The sequence below is a fragment of the Lithobates pipiens genome, unplaced genomic scaffold, assembly GCF_037356315.1.
Source record: "Lithobates pipiens isolate NorthernLeopardFrog02 unplaced genomic scaffold, aLitPip1_a1.2 Scaffold_8, whole genome shotgun sequence".
Taxonomy (NCBI): domain Eukaryota; kingdom Metazoa; phylum Chordata; class Amphibia; order Anura; family Ranidae; genus Lithobates; species Lithobates pipiens.
In genome coordinates, this window is record NW_027507903.1 from 294,764,772 (window position 1) to 294,784,623 (window position 19,852).

The window sequence follows — 19,852 nt, forward strand, 5'->3', positions numbered from 1 at the left end:
TCAATTACATGCAAGAACCCTAGTGCGGGTTCTCATGATTAGCTGCAAGAAGCAGACCTACTGGAAGCAAATCGGAGGCTGCTGGCTCCCACAGGTAATCGTGCCCATTCACATGTAATAACTCAAGCAGCGATCACATGAAAGTGATCGACCCTGGACACAGGCAGTCTGCGTTCAGGGCCAATATTTCAATACACGTATGGCTAGCTTAAAGTAGAAGTGGGGCCTACGCGCTTTTGGCCCTACTGCTCCTGTGAGTCACAGACGTGTACTTAGTTTTGCATAGCCTGCTGTCAGCTGACATCATTTAGGCGATCTAGGCTCTGAAGAGATCCCAACGTTAATGTCAGGATGCATCCAAATGCCGGACCAGTAGCTGGCTCAGCCTCTCGGCATGCCACTGAAAACCTGAGAAAGCCACTCTCACCCCCTGGCACAGCCCAGCACTCCAGTGAGCACTGGAGGGGCAGAGCAAGGAACCACTGACTGACAGTGAAAGAAAACTTAAATTGCGCAAACTGGATGAAACTTCCTTGCCCAGACTAATGTGCCATTCACCCCTACTGAATAAGAAATCTATTAGTAAATAATCAGTGCTAAATAACTATTAAGAGTGTCACAACTCATAAAATAACAATGAAAATAGTGGGATTAAAAGTCTACATGACACACAGGTCAAATAGACCTGAAACCCAGAGCACCAATCAATTATATGAATAAATAAATGAATGAGCCACCAGAAATACAAACTTCCTTGCCCGAACTAATGTGCCAAACACCCCTGCTAAATAAATAAACTTATGACCAATTATGAAAATTAATAAATAAATGGTGATCAATAATAATAAAGAGTGTCAATACTGTTCAAGTCATGAAACTAGTAAAAATGTTGAAATTATAAGTCCATATGACACACAGGTCGAAAAAGGTTTTAGACTTCAAAGTTCTTTTTTGGATAATAAGTAGCCAATATTGACAAAATAGCAACAGTCTATCTTTTTACCCTCTCTTCAGACGGAGGTGCCACACATCAAATGGGTAACCGCTTTACAGAGAAAGTGAAATGTGACCGATTGGCCGCTTACCAGATCCCAGGATCAATAGAGCATATCTCAGACCGCAGCCTCCACACAGGTCGATGCCTCCCTCCAACTCCTTAGCCTGGAACATCCACTCTCCCAGTATACGTTAATCACTTCCACTCTGTTTTCAGCTGCAGACTGCACACAACGGTTCACCTACTTCAATGGCTATGCGCACGCCACCTCTTCCGCCGTCCACTTTTCTTCAGCAAGCTGTTTGTCCCACTGTATTCATTCCAGAATAATTCCTGGGTGTGAGGGAATTCATGTGTGTGAGGGTGTGGCAGACCCTCACACCCAGGAATTCTTCTGGAAAGAACACAGTAGGGTTGAATGGCACATTAGTCTGGGCACGGAAGTTTGTATTCTGGTGGCTCATTTGTTCACTTGTTTGATTGATTCATCCAGTTTGCGCAATTGAAGTTTTCTTTCACTTACATATAAACCCCATATTCAGGTTTTTTAATTGCAGCATCTGTTTGTTTTTTCACACAAAGAGGAGGGTGAAGTGATTCACTCTCTCATTTGGTGTTTTCACTAATATAAGTTAATTCAAGGTTCACTGGTTAGCGCGGATATTTCCCTTGTAACATCAGTGACTAACAGACAAGCTCTCTGTTCACTAAAGACTGATAACTTCTCGGTCTTAAAGGTGGCAGGGGACAGATGCAGCATTGGACTGATTATTTTTTATTTTTTTTAAACCCTGCACTTCTCTTTTAAGTGTGCTTCCACTGTCTTTTTTTCAATAGATACTGCACCAAATTATTTTTTTATCTCGATATATTAACATTTAAACCATTTTTTTTTTTTTAGGCATCATGATTCTTTGTTACACCTTCCTCAAAACACAGAAAGAAATATTTGTTCTAGTTGAAGCTCAGGATATTGCTTCAAGCCTTAACTTTAACGTACTTGATTTATTTTACACCAAATATTCTTAGAAAATAACTATTTGCAAATTGCAGTCTCGTTATATAAATGCATATTTATAAGCAGTAATTTATGGGCAACAAATACACTTGATACATTTATGTTCATAATTAAATTATGAATATTGTGATTATGTATATTCAAAAGGATCAAGCAGTACAAAAACTTTAATGCTTCTTGGTATACTCAAAAGGAACATCAAATCTTGGGAAGTTAACATTAACATGTTGACTGGTATTATTATTATTGCTGATTAATGTACCATTAAAATAGCCCAATGAGCAAATGACTGCAGTCACTGCTGCAGCACATCATATGCTAGTGATAGTGCCAAGCAAGAGGGCAAACAACCAAGCACTGGCCATCATGTACAGTTAAGGCCATATATATTTAGACACGGGCACAATTTTTATACTTTTGGCACTGTATGCCACCAGAATAACATTTTGAAGAATTTGAAGTGCAGACTTTCAGCTTTAAAGCAGAGTTCCAGGCTTTTTTATTTTGTTTATTAAAAGTCAGCAGCTACAAATAGTTTAGCTGCTGACTTTTAATAGACAGACACCTACCTATCCCACTGTCCAGCGATGAGGCCGCACGGCCCCCCACTCCTCTCCTTGGCGCCTTCATAGAAACTGTGGGCACTTCCAGTGGACAGGCAATCTTCTGGGACCTGTCATGTGTCCCAGAAGATTGTCAAGAGGGAGGGACTGCCTAGTGGGAGAGGAGTCGCCGCCTGGGCGGCCTGTAGGTGGAAGCAGGAAGTGGAATAGGAAGTCCCACTCAAAACTAAACACTCACTCCCCCCCCGCCCAAAAAAAAAATGACATGCCAAATATGGTATGCAAGGGGGCGAGGAGTGCTTAAAGCAGAAGTTGCAGTTTTGGGTGGAACTTTCAAGGAATTCAAGGGTTTGAACATAAATATCAAGTACAAATTTTATGAACTGCAACCATTTTTTTACACAGTCTCCCCATTTTCAGGGGCTCAAATCTAATTAGACAAATATAATCGTAAATAAAATGTTCATTTTTAATATTTTGTTGAGAATCCTTTACTAGCAATGACTACCTGAAGTCTAGAACCCGTGGACATTACCAAAGACTGGGCTTCCTCCTTTCTAATGCTTTGCCAGACTCTAATTGCAGCTGTCTTCAGTAGTTCTTTGTGGGTCTTTCTGCCTTTAGTTTTGCCTTCAGGAAGTGAAATGAATGCTCAATTGGGTTGAGATCAGTTGATTGACTCGGCCATTGCAGAATATTCCACTTATTTTCCTTCAAAGGCTCCTGGGTTGCTCTTGCAATGTGTTTTAGATCGTTGTCCATCTGTACTGTGAAGCGTCGTCCAATCAACTTTGCTGCATTTGGCTCAATCTGGGCTGACAGTTTCTCTCTAAACACTGCAGAATTCATCTGGCTGCTTCTGTCACACCATTAACACCAATGACCCAGTGCCACTGGAAGCCATGCATGCCCATGCCATCACACTTCCTCCACCATATTTTACAGATGACATTGTTTGCTTTGGATCATGAGATGTTCCAAGCCTTCTCCAAACGTTTTTCTTTACACATTTTGGTACAGATTAATCTTAGCTTCATCCGTCCAATGAATGCTTTTCCAGAACTGGTCTGGTTTTATTAGATTTTTTTTGGCAATAATCTGGCTTTTCTATTCTTCAGGCTTATGAATGGTTTGCACCTCCTTGTGGTGAACCCTCTGTATTTCCTCTGGTGAGGTCTTCTCTTGATTGTAGACTTTGACAATGATACACCCACTTCCTGGAGAGTATCTTTCACAGGTTGGAAGTTGTGATTGGGTTTTTCTTTACCATAGAGAGGATTCTGTGATTATCCACTGCTGTTGTCTTCTGTGGATGTCCAGGCCTTTTTATGTTGCCGAGCTCACCAGTGCGTTCTTCTTTCCTCAGAATGTACCAAACTGTTGATTTGGTCACTCCTAATGTTGCTGTTATCTCTCTGATGGATTTGTTTCATGTTTGAAGCCTTACAATGGCCTGTTTCACTTGCATGGACAGCTCCTTTAAAATCATGATGTAGGTTCACAGCAATAAATTCCAAATGCAAATATCACACTTCGAATCAACTCCAGACCTTTTACCTGCCTAACTGATGAAGAAATAATAAAGGAGTAGCCCACACCTGGCCATGAAACAGCTTTTGATTCAATTGGCCAATTACTTTTGGTCCCTTGAAAAAGGGGGGTGGCTATTAAGAGCTGTCATTCCTAAACCCTTCCTCCAGTTTGGATGTACATACCCTCAAATTAAACCTGAGAGTGTGCACTTTCAGCCCATATTGAATATGTTTTGGTAAATACCTGAAAAAAACAAAAACTGTGCCAGTGTCCAAATATATACAGACCTACTGTAACTGTACATATTACTTGTCAGTAAATAAGTTTACATGAAAAACAAGAGTCAATACTTGCCTCCCTGTAGTTAGGTTGCAGGAGGAACCAGTGAGCACTGCAGTGAACTCTGAAGGTATTAGCCAGGGATTTCACTTGGCCGAAGCAAGGTTCAGTGGTGGGGGCAGTGGGAGTGGTAATTATTTATGCTCTCAATTACAAATAAACATTGAATTACTGACAGGGTAGCCTTAAAGTAGAACTTAAGGCAAAACTTTTTTTTCCCCATTTTGGATAAAGCAAGGGAGGTTAATAAACCGTCAGATTTATTTTTTCACCATCTGGGTCCCATTGCGGAGATTTCCCTTCACTTCCTGTCCCATAGCGAAAAAGGAAATGAGAAGAAATCACTACAAATTTATGGAATTCCTTGGGGACCTCCAGGTCACCAGAACTAGTGTCCTCATTAGAAGATTTCCCATCTATTACTTTTCTGGGGACAACCTAAAATGTGGGATTTTCTTTTACTTTCACATTCAAGGAGAATGGTAAAAAGGATAAATATAGAAGGTGAATCTCCTTAATGGGGAAACAGACCGCAATAAAAATTGACAAGCATTTTAATCCCTCTCCCCAACCCGAAACAAAAAAATAAATAAAAATAAATTGCCTTTACTTATACTTTAAAATTCAACTCTAGACAAAACGTTTTTGTTGTTTTTCATGGGGGAAGGGTGCAGTTTAAAACTTGGTCTGGTTTTATAGTTGCCCGCTTGGGTTAAATTAGCCCAAGAGACAGATGTCGAAAAGAACAGGAAGTGATCTTCTTGATAGCAACAGAGACAAGAAAAGCATATTTATTTAATGGGAAGAAAAAGGTTTAAACTTTTGTCATGTTTTTAAAGCTTACACTAGAAGCATTTGAATATAACCACTGAGTGCAAATAACTAACTACAATAACTATGCCAATTGCAATACCTTTTAGGCTATCACCTATCATAAAATTAAATAAGTCTAATATCACCCTAGACGGCAACAGCAGAATTGCTATGCAGAGTAAGGCAGGGCAGTGATACACTGCCCAGCTGGTGTGTTCTTGCTGAGTGAATAAGAGAGTTGTCGCTCTCTCACTAAGGACTCTTTCACAAGGGCTTTCCTTCCGGCGGACTCAGTTTTGCTCAGCGGGGATCTCTCCACTGATCAACGCTGAGCAGATGGATGACAGGTCCATCTCTGCTCACTGTGTAGAGGTGGACCTGTCAGAGCCCCGCTGTCCTCTATGGGAGATCGAATGAAAACGGACCTCCTATCGGTTTTCATTTGATCCAATCTTTCCGACGGATGGAAATAGGACCACCATCCATCTGGAATTCACAGACAGGATTGTATATCGGTGGATGCCAGCAAACATGTCACCGCTGACATCTGACGCTCCATAGAAGTGAATGCAGCGTTTGATCAGGTCCGCTTGAAAAACTGAGAGGCGGACCTGATGGGAGCACCCGTGTGAAATACTGCAGCCTTTTCCTCAGCAAGGGAGTAAACGTCATGCTATACTAAGCTGATCAAGGAGGTATGCATATGTGAAGGTGAATTTTTTCCTACACACTTCGGAGATCCTACTGCTGGTGAATTCTTGCGATCAACAAGACTGCTAGTGTGACATACACCTAAGAATACATACGGTAAATTGGGTAAATTGTAGTGACTAATGGCTAGAGTCGATTACAAGCAGTGTTATACCAGATTAACTAAATAGAATAAATAGACTATAATCCTGGAGAAACAAGGAAAACAATAATAACATACAAAATAAATAGTATCATTCAGATCTTAAAATTGGCCCTTAACTGATAAATCTAAAAAATTTTTTGATGCAATTAAATGGTATAAAAATCAACTCCTTTTGGAATTAGATGTATTCCTTAGAGGGCACAGAAGGTATGTTTAGGTTGTTGGTTATGTTTAACAACTTCAATACAGGGCACTTACACCCCCTTCCTGCCCAGGCCAATTTTCAGTCATGCAACACTACCCAGACAAAATTTTTATCATTTTTTTTTCACAAATATAGCTCTCTTTTGGTGGTATTTGATCACGACAGGGTTTTTTATTTTTTGCTAAATAAAAAAGCCTAAAAACGTTAACAAAAAAAAAAAAGTTTTTCTTTGTTTTGGTTAAAATATTTTATAAATAAGTACGTTTTCTCCTTCACTGATGAGCTGCACTGACAGGCACTAATTTGCAACACTGATGGGAACTGAAAGGTGGCACTGATATGCAGCACTGATGGGTGGCATTGATGGCCACTGATGGGCATCACTGATTGGCATCCCTAATGGACACCGATTGGCATCCCTGGTGGGCTCTGGTGGGCATCCTTGATGGGTCTGCACCGATAATGAATGTGCTGATTATTAGTGCAAACCCCCGTCAGGAGAGCTTCCGATCTACTCGCGCTTTGTCAGCGTGAATAGAGGAAAAGCAGATAAACGGCACTTCCTGGTTACGAGGTGACCAGCTGTGATTGGACACAGATGATCACATGGTAAAGAGCCTACATCATAGGCTGTTTACCAAGATCGAAGATGCGGTGTGTCAGAGCGACACACCGCACTACCGATCTCCGGGCTGCATGCCCTCACAGGTGTGCGCGAGTGGCTTATCCAGCTGGACGTCATATGATGCCCATATGATGCCCAGTCAGGATAACACAACCACCCTGTGGCCTTCATTCTGCATATTTAACAAGGTTAAATTCTACTAAATGTCCTGTATATGTTTGTAAATAATTTTTGTACTGGAGCAGGGTAGGTGTAGACTTCCCTTCCCAGGTAGATAACTGGTGAACAGTCTACTAAGCAGTCTCTCTTGATCTGCTAAGCAGTGAACCACATCTCTTACTGGACCCCAGCGGCATGAAAGTATTAAGCTAATAATGTTGTCTAAAACTGGCACAGGTTAGTATAGTAACAACCTGAGAACCACTGGCTCAGATACCTGCCTAACTACAGATGATACCTTGGAACTTTACTCTGAATGCCTGTCAGTTTGGCTATTGTTCTGTGACACAGAATAATGCAGTATTTGGCAAATTGGTGTTTAGATCTATGACAACATTTAATTTTCCCGAGGGGTAAGAGTCCTGGTGCATGGCTCATTGGACTTCCAGGACTTTGATGTAAAAATTGATTTTGAAGGGCAATTTATATTTCTACATTGTCGTATTGGTAACCTGCAATTAAATTTTAGCCTGTATACAGTGCTTTGCAAAACGATTTGCCCCCTTGGCATTTTGCGTGTTTTGTTGCCTCACAACCTGGTATTAACATGGATTGTTTGAGGATTTGCATCATTTAATTTACAGAACATGTCCACAACTTTGAAGATTTTTTTTTTTTATTGTGAAGCAAACAAATAGGACAAAATAACAGAAACAGTCAATGTGCATAACTATTCGCCCCCCTAAAGTCAATACTTTGTAGAGCCACCTTTTGCAACTATCACAGCTCCAAGTCACTTTGGATAAGTCTCTATGAGATTGCCACATCTTACCACTGGGATTTTTGCCCATTCCTCCTTGCAAAACTGCTCCAGCTCCTTCAAGTTGGATGGTTTGCGCTTGTGAACAGCAATCTGTCTGACCACAGATTTTCTTTTGGATTGAGGTCTGGGCTTTGACTAGGCCATTCCAACACATTTACAGTGCCTTGTGAAAGTATTCTGCCCCCTTGAACTTTTCAACCTTTTGCCACATTTCAGGCTTCAAACAAAGATATACAATTTTAATTTTTTGTGAAGAATCACCAACAAGTGGGACACAATTGTGAAGTGGAATGAAATCTATTGGATATTTTAAACTTTTTTAGCAAATAAACTGAAAAGTGGTGCGTGCAAAATTATTCGGCCCCTTTACTTTCAGTGCAGCAAACTCACTCCAGAAGTTCAGCGAGGATCTCTGAATGATCCAATGTTGTCCTAAATGACTGATGGTGATAAATAGAATCCACCTGTGTGTAATCAAGTCTCTGTATAAATGCACCTGCTCTGTGATAGTCTCAGGGTTCTGTTGAAAGCGCAGAGAGCATCATGAAGACCAAGGAACACACCAGGCAGGTCCATAATACTGTTGTAGAGAAGTTTAAAGCCGGATTTGGATACAAAAAGATTTCCCAAGCTTTAAACATCCCAAGGAGCACTGTGCAAGCGATCATTTTGAAATGGAAGGAGTATCAGACCACTGCAAATCTACCAAGACCTGGCCGTCCCTCTAAACTTTCAGCTCAGACAAGGAGAAGACTGATCAGAGATGCAGCCAAGAGGCCCATGATCACTCTGGATGAACTGCAGAGAACTACAGCTGAGGTGGGAAGAGTCTGTCCATAGGACAACAATCAGTCGTACACTGCACAAATCTGGCCTTTATGGAAGAGTGACAAGAAGAAAGCCATTTCTCAAAGATATCCATAAAAAGTCTCGACTAAAGTTTGCCACAAGCCACCTGGGAGACACACCAAACATGTGGAAGAAGGTGCTCTGGTCAGATGAAACCAAAATCGAACTTTTTGCCCACAATGCAAAACGATATGTTTGGCGTAAAAGCAACACAGCTCATCACCCTCAACACACCATCCCCACTGTCAAACATGGTGGTGGCAGCATCATGGTTTGGGCCTGCTTTTCTTCAGCAGGGACAGGGAAGACGGTTAAAATTGAGGGGAAGATGGATGCAGCCAAATACAGGACCATTCTGGATGAAAACCTGTTGGAGTCTGCAAAAGACCTGAAACTGGGACGTAGATTTATCTTCCAACAAGACAATGATCCCAAACATACAGCAAAATCGACAAAGGAATGGTTCACAAGTAAACGTATCCAGGTGTTAGAATGGCCAAGTCAAAGTCCAGACCTGAATCCAATCGAGAATCTGTGGAAAGAGCTGAAAACTGCTGTTCACAAACGCTCTCCATCCAACCTCACTGAGCTCGAGCTGTTTTGCAAGGAAGAATGGGCAAGAATTTCAGTCTCTCGATGTGCAAAACTGATAGAGACATACCCCAAGCGACTTGCAGCTGTAATCGCAGCAAAAGGTGGCTCTACAAAGTATTAACGCAAGGGGGCCGAATAATTTTGCACAACCCACTTTTCATTTTTTTATTAGTTAAAAAAGTTTCAAAAATCCAATAGATTTCGTTCCACTTCACAATTGTGTCCCACTTGTTGGTGATTCTTCACAAAAAATAAAATTTTTATATCTTTATGTTTGAAGCCTGAAATGTGGCAAAAGGTTGAAAAGTTAAAGGGGGCCGAATACTTTCGCAAGGCACTGTACATATTTCCCCTTAAACCACTAAACTGCTGCTTTAGCAGTGTGTTTGGTGTCATTGTCTTGCTGGAAGGTGAACCTCTATACTAGCCTCAAATCACGCAGAGTGGTACAGGTTTTGCTCAAGAATATCCCTGTATTTATCACCATCCATCTTTCCCCCAACTCTGACCACTTTCCCAGCCCCGACTGCTGAAAAACATTCCCACAGCATGATGCTGCCACCTCCATGTTTCACTGTGGGGATGGTGTTCTTTGGGTGATGTGATGTTTTGGGCTTGCGCCAGACATAGCGTTTTCATTGATGGCCGAAAAGTTAAATTTTAGTTTAATCAGACCAGAGCACCATTTTTGGGAGTCTCCCACGTGCCTTTTTGCAAACTCAAAACGTGGCATTTTGTTTTTTCCTGAAAGTAATGGCTTTCTTCTGGCCACTCTGCCATAAAGCCCAACTCTATGGAGCGTACAGCTTATTGTCATCCTATGTACAGTTACTCCAGTCTCTGCTGTGGAAATCTGCAGCTCCTCCAGAGTTACCTTAGGTCTCTATGCTGCTTCTCTGATTAATGCCCTCCTTGCCCGGTATGTGAGTTTTTGTGTGCGGCCCTCTCTTGGCAGGTTTGTTGTTGTGACATGTTCTTTCCATTTGGTTATGATAGATTTGATGGTGCTCCTAGGGATCATCAAAGTTTTGGATAATTTTGTTTTATAACCTAACCCTGGCTTGTACTTCTCAACAACATTGTCCCTTACTTGTTTGGAGAGTTCCTTGGTCTTCATGGCAGTGTTTGGTTAGTGATGCCTCTTGCTTAGGTGTTGCAGCCTCTGGGGCCTTTCAAAAAATAGGATTTTTAAAACAGCTTGCCTGTAAAATCCTTTTCTTTGAAGAAAACTAGAGACTAAAGGACTTCTACTGCGGCCTGCAGTACACTGCGCCCAAAGGCGATATACTCATGACCTTTTACATTTACTTAAAGGAATCTGCTAAATGTATGGACTGAAGACCAAAGTTGCAGCCTTGCAGATCTGAGCCATGGAGGCTTGGTGATGCACTGCCCAAGAAGCACTAACAGCCCTGGTGGAGTGCAAGTTAATATGAAAAGGTGAAATTTTCCTTTTTAAACCGTAAGATTGAACAATCACTTAAATCCATTTAGAAATAGTAGACTTCAAAGCTGCCTGTCCTCTTTTAGGACCATCTGGCAACACAAAAAAAAAAATCTGCTTTACAAATATGAACAGTCGCCTTCAAATAGACCTTGACCGCTCGCACCACATCAAGAGAATGTAGTGACCTTCCTTCCAAAGAACGAGGTTCTGGAAAAAAAGAATGTAGAACAATATCCTGGTTTAAACAAAAACCTGACACTACCTTCGGTAGGAAATTAGGATGAGGCCGCAATACAACCTTATCCTTATGAATAATCAAATATGGCTCTTTAAAGGAAAGAGCAGCCAACTCTGATACTCTTCTAGCAGAAGATATTGCAACCAAGAAAATTTGTTCCTCGTCAAGAGGACCATGGGAATATCTCGTATTGGCTCAAAAGGCTGTTTTTGTAATGCCGACAGGACTAAATTCAAGTCCCAAGGGCTCACCTAACTGGAGGATTAATGCACGTTACCTCCTGAATAAAGTTAAAAACCAGAGAGTGTGAAGCAAGTAGTCGATGAAAAACACAGATAAGGCTGACACCTGGCCTTTGATAGTACTCAAGGCCAGCTTAATTTCCAATCCCATCTGTAGAAATTCAAGGATCCTACCTACGACATTTCCGGGGTTGCCGACCCCTGGATTCACACCAGGAGACATATGCCTTCCAGACTATATAGTATATGACTTTAGAGGCCAGCTTCCTAGAATTAACCAAAGTAGAAACTACTGAACCTGACAGCCCACGGTCTTTCAGAATGTGGGTCTCAAACAGACCGTTAAATTTATAGTTTGTAAGGTAGGATGGAATACCGGACCTTGCGAGAGAAGGTCTAGCCATAGTGGTAGAGTCCATGGGTCTCCTACTGCCATTTTTATGATTTCTGCAAACCAAGATCTTCTGGGCCACAAGAATCACCTCCTTCCCTTCCTGCTTGATCCTGCGAAGAAAGCGCGGAAGAAGCAGAACAAGAGGGAACGCATGGATTAGTGAAATCTGATCCCACAAAAAAAAAAAACCAAGGCATCTGTTCCGCATGCCATCGGATCCCTTGTCCTTGACACAAAGTTGACGATCTTGTTGTTGAATCTGGACACAAACAGATCCACGTTCGGAATTCCCCATATCTTTGACATATTGACAGAAACATATCGGGTGAAGAGACCATTCCCCGGGAACAACTGTTGGCGACTCCAGTAGTCTGCCTGCCAATTCTATATCCCTGGAATGAAAATTGCTGACAGATAAGGAATGTTGTCTTCTGCCCAAGATAGGATATTATTCACCTCTCTTTGGGCCGCACGACTTCTCGTGCCCCCTTGGTGATTGATATAGACTACTGTTGTGGCATTGTCAGATTGAATTCCAACAGGACAATTCCATAGTCTGAGCTTCCAGGCCTTCTCTAGGATATCAATGGGCAAGGTCATTTCTGATTTGGACCATTTCCCTTGGACAGAGGCTTCTTCCAGGACTGCTCCTCAGCCCAGAAGGCTGGTGTCTGTTGTCAACACCTTCCAGCTGGTAGAAAGGATTTTTCTTTGTGAAGATTCTTGGCTATCAACCACCAATTGAAGTTGTGACGCACTTTGGGGGATGAACGCATTGGGAAGTCCAGAGCTTGGACCTTCTTGTTCCAAGTTGACAGGATACTGTTTTGCAGCAGTCTTGAATGAAAATGCGCATAAGGAATGGCCTCGAAAGAAGCCACCATCTTTCTCAACAATTTCATGCAAAGTCAATTAGAAGGATTCTTCTTTGTTTTGACCAACTGAATCAGCTCCCATATGGAACTGATCCTTTCCTGGGGCAAAAACACCCTCTTCTGAACTGTATCTATGATCAGCCCCAAGTACTGCAATCTCCTTGATGGTTTTAAGGAGGATTTCTCTAGGTTGATAATCCAACCTAGGTATTCCAGGTAGCTGACTGCGGTGACCAAACTTTGGTTTAAGCAGGCTACCACTGATCTATCAAGAGTAGATTGTCCAAGCAGGCTAGTATCGTTATACCTTGAGTCCTTAATCTGGCTAAACGAGGAGCCAGGACCTTGGTAAACACTTGAGGTGCAGTAGCTAGACCGAAGGGCAGAGCTACAAACTGAAAATGAAGATTTTCTACCTTGAAGAGTAAATATTTCTGGTAAACGGGGAAAATCGGCACATGCAAATAAGCATCCTTGATGTCGATTGATGCCAGAGGTTCTCAACCTTGTAGGATGGAGACTACTGATCGGATTGACTTTATGCGAAAAGAGCAGATATTCAAAAAACGGATTAGATCATTGAGATCTAAAATGCATCTGACATCCCCGTTTGGTTTTGGTACAGAGAAAAGGTTTGAATAAAACCCTAATCCTTGCTCTTCCAATCACTGATATAACTCTTTGAGACAAGAGATGATCCAAAGCTTGAAAGATAGACTTTTTTTTTACTGAATCTCTGGGAATGTTTGATCTGAGAAAATGAGAAGAGATGGGAATTCCTGGAACTCTAGTTTGTAACTTAGAGAAATTGAGGAAGCCACCCATCTGTCTTGACATTGTTCCTGCCAGACCCTTGAAAACTGCAGAAGTCTTCCCCCCCACTCAAATGAGCGGGGGGCACCCCTTCATACAGAGGTTTTAGTATTTTGTTTAGTGGGTTTCCTGCCACAGGACCTTTTTTTAACCTTGGGACTGACCCTGAGGTTTACCTCTTGAACCTGACGGTGGAGGACGTCTTGATTGCCTGGAGGCTGATGCTCCTGGCACTGGAGAAGAAGCTGGTCTAAAAGAGAAACTCTTAAACTTCTTCTTAACAGGTAAAAGGAAATGTTCCCATTAGAAATTCTTTGGATGTATTTATCCAGACCGTCTCCAAATAACCGTTCACCGTGAAATGGGTAACTGGCAAAGAGCTTTTTGCATGGCGCTTCGGCTGACCAATTTTTCAACCATAAGATTCTATGCACATGTACCAGCCCTAGCATAAGCCGTGAGGCCTGGAGAATAGAATCTTTCATAGTGTCTACTGTAAAACATAACGCCTCCGATATCCCGGCCAAATCTTGGGCCTGCTTATCAGGAATAATTTTGAGTACCTCTATAAACTGGTCCTTTAGGGACTGATACCCTGATTGCTGTCAGTACAGGCTGAACTACTGAACTTGTGAGCGAAATATAGTTTTTAAAAATCAATTCCAACTTATCATCTGTTGGATCCTTCAGCATTTGAGCATTGTCTACAGGACAAGTCAGGTTTTTGTTCAGATATAGCAGTGTCAATTGCTGGAATCCCCTATTTGTTATTAAACTCTTCTTCCATAGGATAAAGTGTTGAAAACTTTTTTGGAGGAAAAAAACTGTTTATTTAGTGCTCCCACTCAGAATACATAAGCTTTTTTATCCATGAATGGATAGGAAAAGCATGAACAGTTTGGGGAGGGTTCAGTGAACCCAAACCAGAAGTGGGCTCATGAACTGATTCCGCTACTGGCAGCAAAAATGGAGCGGACCACTTCAGTGAGAGATTGTACCAACAACCTTTCTTGTGAACCTGAACCTTCCGCATTAGGTTCTTTGGAAGAGGAGTCACCAGCCTCTTCCTGGTCCCCTGAGAGAAAGTCAACATCTCTCGCCCCTTGTTCCTCAGCATGAGGGTCCTGAGCAATGTTGCCCTTAGTCGCACTCTGGGATGTGATTAAAGCGCAATTTTTTGCTCCAAACCTAAAATGGTTGATGAGAAAACCTCCTTAGTAAAATATATATATATATATATATATATATATATATATATATATATATATATATATATATATATATATATGGGCTGCAGTGTTAAGTGCCACTGCAATACTTGTCCCTCCTGATGGCTCACTCTTACCAGCCATATTACTATCAGGGGAGGATGCAATCTTTTTTGCGATGGTTCTAGGCTTCTGTGTGACCATAAAAGTATTTTTATAGCCCTTTCTTAGGGTGCTTTTACCCCCCTTTCTTCTTGTGCTTCTTCCCCGTGAAAAGGGGTAGAAAAAAACAGCACAGGGGGGCGTCTGGTGGGGAGGAAAAAGCCTCCCCAGACTTACCGAAGGTTTGCTGCTGGCTGGAGGAAAGAAAACTGATTGTTCTGGACACAACGTGAGCATTCTGAGAAATAGTGAGAAGGTATGTGCTCTATACAGCCCCCAGTGGTGACACATAGGCATGACAACATTTACTAAATTTATAGGAGACAGTCATAAGAAAATTAAAAAAAAAAAATTCTGAGAAAACTCCACTTGCCTTTCCCTCCACCGGGTTTTCTGTGTTAAAACCAACAGACCCAATCTTCACCCTTTACGGTGGGTTCCGTTAAACCTTCAGGGGCTGGGGATCCTCGAGGAAACCCACAATCCTGGACCTGCAATAGCACCACTGCCAGTAAAACTTGATGGCCTTACTACCAAAAGTACTGGATCCCTGGGTCCAGCTTTCTAAAAGAGAAGCGTTTACAGGCAAAACCTTGTTTCTTTGGACAAGGGGCCGGGTACCATTCAATTCGGCCTAAAAGACACTTTGAATGGATACGGCTGCATGGCTAGGACCAGAAAGGATTGCTCCAGTGGAGCTCAACACAGCACATCTTTACTCATGACCAACCTCTAGATATCTGCGAAAAAACTGAGGTACTCCCAGTAGTGGGAGGGGTTATATAGGGAGTGCACTTTTTGTCTTAGGGCATGCCAGTGTCCATCACCTGAAGGTAGCCTATAACCCCACATAGTAAATAATATGTCTCTGTGTCCTGTGATGTACAATAAGAAAGGTATGTATATGTAATGACAAATCATGTGACACTTAGATTGCACACAGGTGGACATCATTTCACTAATTATGTGATTTCTGAAGGTACTTGGTTGCACCAGAGCTTTTTATGGGCTTCATAACAAAGGTACACACGCATAGGCCAATTATTTGTCTTTTATTTCTGAAAAATTGTTTTATGTATATATTTTTCTAATTTTACTTCACCAACTTAGACTATTGTGTTCTGATCTATCACATATAATTTAGATTAAAAAACATAAACTAAAGGCTGTAACGTAACAAAATAGCTAAAAAGCCAAGGGGGTAAAAACTTTTGCAAGGCACTCTATATATATCCTCCACCCTTTGTTGTGACAATACTTTGGATTTTAATATCATATATGACTGCAAAGCCAGACCTATCCTTACTTATCGTTGGGGATTTTAACTACTGCCTGAACCCTGCCTTAGACAGACACCCAGCTCCTCGGACCCTTTGAAGGATTCACCCTTAGTAAGGTTGCTATAAGAGATGGGCTGGGTGGATGTCTGCTGGTATCACAATTCTAGTGTAAATTTTCATGCTTTTCCAAATCTCATGGCCCCCTATCTAAGAGTGATCTTGGTGTGGGTAACCCGAGCATGTTCCAGTTTGTCTCTGAGGTGGTGTACAGACAACGTTGTGTATCTGACCATTCTCCCATGGTTGTGAGCAGTGTCCCCACCAAATACCTTAATCAAAGCTCCAGGGAAATTCAATGCTTTCTGGTTGAAACTGTTCCATCCACATGTGGGGATAGAGCGGGGCATGTGCAAGCTCTTTGCATATCAGGGTCCATCCGGCTTGCGTATCGGTCAATGGGAGGCATGGGTTCATTTATTAGAACAGCAATATATCGCTAATCCAACTGACTCCGCTAAGGAGTAATGGCAGTCTGCTCATTATGACTATGAGCACTTACTCTCCTCCTCAGCAGAGAAGAAGAGGTTTTTCTCTAGACTGGCATTCTTTGAGGAGGGGAGACAACTGGCCATCTCCTAGCAAAGACTGCCAGCTCTTAACAAAGATTGTCTGTGAAGCATCAAATTGAGGGCAGGTTCTTTGTTTAGTTCCCCTGACCTGGTGCTACCGGAATTAGCAGGTTTTTATGAAAATCTTTATCTCCCCGGCACCTTCCACTGATGGGTGGGCAACACAGCAAAAAAATATATAAAAAAAACAGGCCAATGATAAAACAGAATAAAACATCTGAAGCTGGCATCAGATGAGGCTTCGACATCTTTATGGTAAAACAGAGAATACATAAACAGAGGACCAGGTGGCAGCCTTATAAATCTAGGAAACGGATGCCTGATTCTGAAAATCCCAGGAGGCACGCACTGATCTAGAAGAGTGCACCTTGATAGTAAAAAGTTGGAATTTGTCATCAGTACCATAAGCTTGAATAATGAGCTCTTCGAGCCACAATGAAATGGTGGAACAAGAAGTTAGGTCCTCTTTGGGGACCATCATAAATGATAAATGTTAGTCGTTATAATGGAAGCAGTGACTGAGAAGTAAACCAGCACAGTATAGACTACATTCAGACAGTGAAGGAAAATTTCTCATTAATGAACTTGAGATGGACATAAAAATGGAACAATGACATGGTTGTGATGAGCGTCAGAAACCATCTTAGGATGAAAGGAGGCTCCAAGTTTAAATACTACCCTATCCCAGGGTAATACAAAAATAGGAGAGTCGCCCTGGGACTTTAAATGAGGCGGTCACAGTTAGCCACTGAGTAACATGAGTAATAGTAGTATAAATGTTTATTAAAATAATTGTACATACATGGATAATATAACATACTGGCTCAGCCAATGGATTTGCACAAAGTAAAAAGAATAAATCAATTTGATACAAACATTATACAATGCAGTATATACCAATGCACGCATCAGATAACCCAACGCGCGTTTCGCAAGATCATTGCTTGCTCATCAAGGGTGGATGCGAATCAAGTGTATCTAAATAGACAAATAGTTCATCCTACTAAATTTGGCAAATCATTGAGACATACACATCTATGTCTACAGCTGATATCTATCAAGTTACATACTGAAACAATTAGGACCATTCACCTTCACCCATGCCATGTCTGCTGCCTGGCATCCCCCTTGGGGGTACCTGTGTTCGCCTTCTCCCCCTCAGCTCCCGTGCCATACTCCATCCATTTGGGGGTTCAGCAATGGAAACCCTGGTTTCGTTCATTGGTAAGTATTGGGCCTTTTTGCTCTGGACCATTGTTCTTACATTTACCACTGTGACACATATTTTTGTCTATTTAGATACACTTGATCCGCATCCACCCTTGATGAGCGAGCAACGATCTAGTGAAACACGCGTCGGGTTATCTGATGCGTGCATTGGTATATACTGCATTGTATAATGTTTGTATCAAATTGTTTTATTCTATTTTACTTTGTGCAAGTCCATTGGCTGAGCCAGTATGTTATATTATCCATGTATGTACAATTATTTTAATAAACATTTATACTACTATTACTCGTGTTACTCAGTGGCTAACTGAGACCACCTCATTTAAAGTCCCAGGGCGACTCTCCTATTTTTGTATATGTATATAGGGATGGAGGTGTATCACTGGTGACTGCAGACCTTTTATTTTGTTTCTATCCCAGGGTAAGGCCCAAAATGGTTCTTTACAGGATAAAAGTTGTAAGGTCTGAGATACATCTTACAGAGATGAGGCAACCTAAGCTTATGAAAGAGTAATCAGAGAAATATTCCAGATAGCACTTTAAACGTAACAGAACCAACTTTAGATCCCACGGAGTCGCCGGAGGTTAAAAAAAAGGGAGCTACATGACACACTGTACAAAAGTTACAGCTAATCCTGACCCAATTGCAAAAAATTTAGGAGTCACCCCACAGAGTATTTCCTAGGATAGAAGTCACTCCACTGTCAGAATACAAGCCAGTGGATTCCCCTATCCACATCAAATGTTCCCGTTGCTTGAACAAAAAACAACCTGACCCATCTATGGCCAGCTTTAGGCTTGGCTTTTGTTTGAATTATTTTCTTAAGGCAACCACCACTCGAGCATGTAGTTATTCACAATAAGGAGACTTTACTTTAAAATACAATTCTTATCCTAACTACTCCCTCTCACACTCGACATCAAATAGTAAATATCAATACATACATTGGATACAGACAAATTAGTATTTTTACTGATGAGGCCTGCCCATGGTTTATACCATGTAATGTTCCCGTAAGTCTAAGTAAAGTTATGAATGCGGCTGCCCAAGCCACAGAGAATAAGGACTGTACCTCTTAAAGCCTTCACTCTACATTTTGATGGAAGCACAGCTTTTTCCTAGTTCAGACCTGCTCAGGTATTACACTTTAGGAAGCCGAGACAGCTAGATGGTCTCGTTTTTTTTTATTCGCTAGATGTGTTTGACTGTTGGTGGTAAAAAGTTCTATACGGATGTTCTTCTAAAATTGCCCTGGGCTTATGTTAGGAGGCCACCTTATATACAAAAAGCATTTCTTTCAGGATTACAAACACAACCAAAAATGGATTCTTCATACAATTCAGTTGAGAAATTAGTAGAAAATATGGTGGGTACACCAGGACATTTTACTAGCCATTTCATTATTAATAGCAAACTATTGTATGAAAACCATATTTCTGTTGTCTGTAGAACAGTCACAAAAGGGTAGCCCGCTTACTTACCTTCCAGAGTCTGAGGATACAGCACTGTCATGTGATCCATTGTACATGTGTCTTGACGGTCTATTCCTTGGTCTCAAAACTATGCAAAATGAAAATATATTGAAAAATTACTGTTCACATGTAGAAAGTAATAAAATACTTGCATGCAATAAAAAAATAATAATAATACATATTATTGTATACCCACAAAATTATACTTACCCGTCATTTGTGGCTCATCTTTGGTCCCATCACAGTATGCAGCATGCCGCTCAATCTGGGTCTGGGAGAACATGCAACCACACATTGGGCATTCCACATCAAGGGATAATACTGGCTCCCCACAAGCCATCAACTCAGGAGGGGGGGCATTCAGACAGCAAGCCTGAAATCAAAATATAATTGAAAAAAAAAAAATAGGTTTAAGACTGTCTATTGACAACTATGCTTGTGTTGGCATACATTTTCTGTGCCTTGGCATGTTTTCTATTAAGGCTGC

At 41.4% G+C, this 19,852-nt stretch overlaps 1 protein-coding gene across 10 annotated transcripts in view; it reads right to left on the reverse strand.

The window, feature by feature from the left end:
• UIMC1 (ubiquitin interaction motif containing 1) overlaps positions 1-19,852 on the reverse strand; it is a 230,674-nt gene that overhangs the window by 34,089 nt on the left and 176,733 nt on the right. For all 10 annotated transcript variants that reach the window (XR_013270846.1, XR_013270844.1, XR_013270849.1 and 7 more), the window contains exons 9-10: positions 19,576-19,738; positions 19,375-19,453 (exon numbers count right to left, since the gene is read on the reverse strand). Coding sequence is in view for 4 of the 10 variants with exons in the window: in XM_077472483.1 (XP_077328609.1) it covers positions 19,375-19,453; positions 19,576-19,738 (242 nt within the window). In the remaining 6 variants the exon portion in view is untranslated. The remainder of the gene's footprint in view (positions 1-19,374; positions 19,454-19,575; positions 19,739-19,852) is intronic.